General features: G+C 37.3%; 1 protein-coding gene across 1 annotated transcript; it reads left to right on the top strand.

Annotated features, from left to right (window-relative positions):
• The first annotated feature begins 1,003 nt into the window (after positions 1 to 1,003).
• On the top strand, positions 1,004 to 4,124 carry LOC112455002. Its single transcript, XM_025016673.1, has 7 exons — positions 1,004 to 1,455; positions 1,659 to 1,797; positions 2,238 to 2,310; positions 2,388 to 2,444; positions 2,535 to 2,744; positions 2,819 to 3,061; positions 3,469 to 4,124. Exons 1-7 carry the CDS (start codon positions 1,004 to 1,006, stop codon positions 3,846 to 3,848), a joined length of 1,554 nt encoding a protein of 517 aa, XP_024872441.1. The 3' UTR covers positions 3,849 to 4,124.
• Positions 4,125 to 4,162: the final 38 nt, after the last annotated feature.

Genomic DNA, 4,162 nt, shown 5'->3' with positions numbered 1-4,162 from the left:
GATTTTCCAAATTAACATTAATATCGATGGACTACCTCTATCAAAGAGTTTTAAGAGTCAGTTGTGGCCCATATTAGGTAAAGTTGTTGGAACTCAGTTTGTCGAACCATTCGTTATTGGAGCGTTTCATGGAAATAAAAAGCCTTCATCCGCTGCTCAATTTCTACAAGCATTTCTCACAGAGTACATGAAATTGTACAATGAGGGTTTTATTTACGAAAATCGAAGCTATTTTATACCATTGAACGCAATCCTTGCTGATACTCCTGCACGAAATTTTATCTCTTGTTTTCCCGCTCATAATAGCCGTTGTGCCAAATGCATTCAACCTGGTAAAACTGTGAATGGACGACGAATATTTCTAGAGAAGGATTCAACTTTGAGAACTAATGCGACTTTCAGAGAAGGATTACCTGCTGCATTTCTGAATATCATGTCTCCTTTTGAAATCATAGGTATTATTGATATGATAAAGCAATTCCCTCTCGATTATATGCACCTGTTGTGCTTAGGAACGATGAAAAAACTTCTTTTACTTTGGATCCACGCTATGGGAAAATCCGAGGAAGCATTAGCTAAGCTTGCCGCGTTTAACGATTTTTATCGCAGGTTAGCTAAATCTGTTCCAGCAGAATTGTCACGACATCCGCGTTCTTTGGAAGAAGTTGCTCAGTAGAAAGCGACAGAGTTCCGATTGTTCCTGTTGTATTTGGGACCCGTGGTTTTTCAGCATTTATTAAGTAAACCTCAGATCATACATTTTAATGCTCTCAACTGTGCCGTTAGAATTCTTTGTGATCCAAGAGAATGTGTACGCAATAACAGCTATGCCCAAGATCTTATGATCTACTTCGTAGATAACATGGAACTCTTGTATGGAGAAGAAACATTAATTTACAACATTCACAATTTAATTCATATTCCAGAGGATGTTCTAAATCACGGGCCCCTTGACTCTTTCAGTTGCTTTCCGTTTAAAAATTTTTTGCAAAAAATTAAATTAATGATCAAAGGTGGTGCCCAACCTTTAGCGCAATTCATAAAAAGAATAACAGAACGATCAATCCATCTTATACCTTCAGACAACTCGAAAACTGGTTACAATTACTTAAACAAAAGGAAGAATCGATTAGATGACCATCAATTACCGCCGGGATATACCAATTTCCATCAGGAAATCCAATTTCAAGACTTTTTGCTAACTGACAAAAGTCCTAACAATTGTTGCTATCTATCGAATAACAGCGTTGTTCTCGTAGAACATATATGCTGCTACAAGGAAATTCCTGTTATTGTTGGTCGCCAATTTATCAACACTCATCCTATTGCTGATTATCCGTGCGATTCTCGCAATTTAGGCATTTTCGATGGACGTGAGCTTTCTGAACTTCAAACATGGAACATAGACGAAATTGATCGAAAAGGCTTTGTTGTTCCGTACGACGCTGATTCTGTGTATGTTTTCCCTCTAATTCACAGCGACACATAAATAGACGTTATATCCTGTAGTTTTTTATGTCCATTTTATTATTACTAATCTTCACTTTACACGTTACGATTTATTTTATTGTCGCATTGCCAAATGTTTATTTTATGGATGAGACTACGTTCTTTATAGTACAATATTTTTTTTTGTGACGTACTATTTATATTTACAGATTTAAAACATATATCATGAGACATCCCGATTCTTTACATCAGAGGAATTGGCGAAAGCGTCCACGCTTTCTTTTCAGATTTTCCCGACAACCTATATTTCACATCACAGATCTACATATTTTATTGGTCAATTCACAGGTTTGATATAGATATGTGTGGATATGAGCCTGTTGCTTGATTTAATTTTGATTTTATTTATTGGTACACGTTTGTATTGGCCGCATTGTGTTCTTGGTCGTTTATTTATAACATTGTTCCATTTCGATGCTAGTACATTTTGATGTGATTACACTTGTTCCCCTCTGTCACGCGTGATTATTGTGTCTATCAAAGGGTCAGGGTTCCACTTTGCATGGTGCTGTTTCTTATTTTCTCCTGTTAAAATATGATATTTAACTGTACTTAAAAAAAATGGCCATTATGAAATATTTATATCTACATACTTGTGTCTCTCAAAGAGTCAGGGTTACACTTTGCATGGTGCTATTTCTTATTGTCTCACGTTAAAATATGATATTCAACTGTACTGAAAAAAAAAACTGGCCATTATAAAGTATTTATACCTACATACTGTGTAGGATATGGCAGCTATTCAGAAACACCACAATAAGCAGAAAAGATCAATGCCATCGCAAGCATCAAAAGGAATGTGTAAGTTTATACTTGTCGATTGGAAAGATTATGCAATATACGTCGTAATATTCTACATTATCTCTTACATTTCACAGCTCAAGCAAAGATAATCAAGATCCGAAACATGTATCTCCCGCCCAACAAATTCAAAGGTACATTTTATGTATTAAATATAAGAATCTTATAAGGTCTACATTTTTTGTGTATAAAAAAAATATGCTGGGCGTAATTTATTTTTGCAGCAGGAACAGATACGGCTAACATCTTGAACAATTCCGGCGTTCAAATAATCGAAAACAGTTCTGTAGCACCGGTGCAAAACGCGAACAAAAAGTACGTGTCGCAATTGCAGAAACGCAGTGCGCAAAAAATTTCCACTTCTTCACCCTTACACCAAGACCAGACTATCTTAGAATATCTGCAGGACAATGCGAAAACTGCAGAAGAGCAAGGTAAGCATTGATAAACTGTCCCAGCATTATATTCAAAATGGAATAAATCAACACGAAGATATTTTACTCTGTAGATGATGAATATACGTATGCAGAATTTTTGGAAGACAGCAGCAATGATGAAGTAGTTGGAAATGATGAAGTACGTGAAACTGATGAAGTAGTTGAAAATGATGAAGTACGTGAAAATGATGAAGTAGTTGAAAATGATGAAAAAAATAATAATCAAGGTGACGATGCATTAGACAACGACGAAGTAATTGTCAATCGAGAAGACAGACCAGAAATACATCCACACGATGCTGCAGTATGCTGCAGTAAGTATTACAAATTCTATATCTGTATATATCTGTCTTATATTTTTATGGTTGTGATCCGCTTAACTCTACAAGTGCTTCAAAGCATCCTTCTTCTCCTTTCTTTTATTTCATCGATGAATATGTACATGTCATTTTATAGTGTAAGAAAGCATATTGGAATTAGATTCCGATACGGAAACTTATAGTTCATTAGAGGCATATAAATCTTTGCACAAAAATAATCAGCCAACAAGTCCGTCAATATTCGCCCATTTAAAGAAGAGACCGAAACAATCTCGACTTGCATTTTATTCAGTCAAAAATAGTGAAACTGTTACTGAAAATAGTTTTTACATTTAACAATGTCATTTACAAGCAAAATTATGGATCTCCAATGGGCTCCCCTTTATCTCTGATTGTGGCAGATATCGTTATGGAAGATCTGGAGAAAAGGGTTTTGGATGCATTGAACACCCTGATTTGCACACACTGTAGATGCGGCTCACACTGGCGGAGAACATGCTGGATCGCGCTGATACGGATCGTGCTCGAACAGCGGCTGCAATTAACACAGCAGCAGCAGCCGTTCACTCTACCGCCTGTGCCCTCGCCTGTCCCTGTGGATAATTGGTCGGAACCGTCAGAGCCATCGTCGATTCACCATCCGCCTCAGAGCACGCCGACGCATTCGCCTCTGACCTCTGAGGGGCAAGCAGAACTCAGAAGTCTCAGAACATGTTTGACGACGGTGCATCACAGTACCATATGTGAAGGGTGTAGGCGAAGATATCCGACGCATTTTTAATACAGTCCATCTTGATACAGTATATAATATTCCTAAGAAACTCGAGGGTATCATAAAGAGTGGAAAGGACAAGCTTGTCAGGGAGAACGAGACCGAATTGGTGTATGAGATAGAATGTGGTGATTGCGATGCAGTTAGTATATAGGTCAGACTAAGCGTCATCTATCAACACGGGTCAATGAACATAAAAAGGACATCATAAAGCACCCCAGCAATCACTCTGTCGTGAGCAAACATCGAATGCAGTTTGGTCACAATTTTAAATGGGAGAAAACTAACATCATCCACAAAGAAAAAAACATAAAAAAGAGAGA

This window comes from Temnothorax curvispinosus, unplaced genomic scaffold (genome assembly GCF_003070985.1).
Source record: "Temnothorax curvispinosus isolate PA1 unplaced genomic scaffold, ASM307098v1 QBEX01005633.1, whole genome shotgun sequence".
Lineage (NCBI taxonomy): Eukaryota > Metazoa > Arthropoda > Insecta > Hymenoptera > Formicidae > Temnothorax > Temnothorax curvispinosus.
The sequence above is the reverse complement of the archived record's forward strand: the minus strand, read 5'-3'. Positions and strand labels throughout refer to the sequence as shown.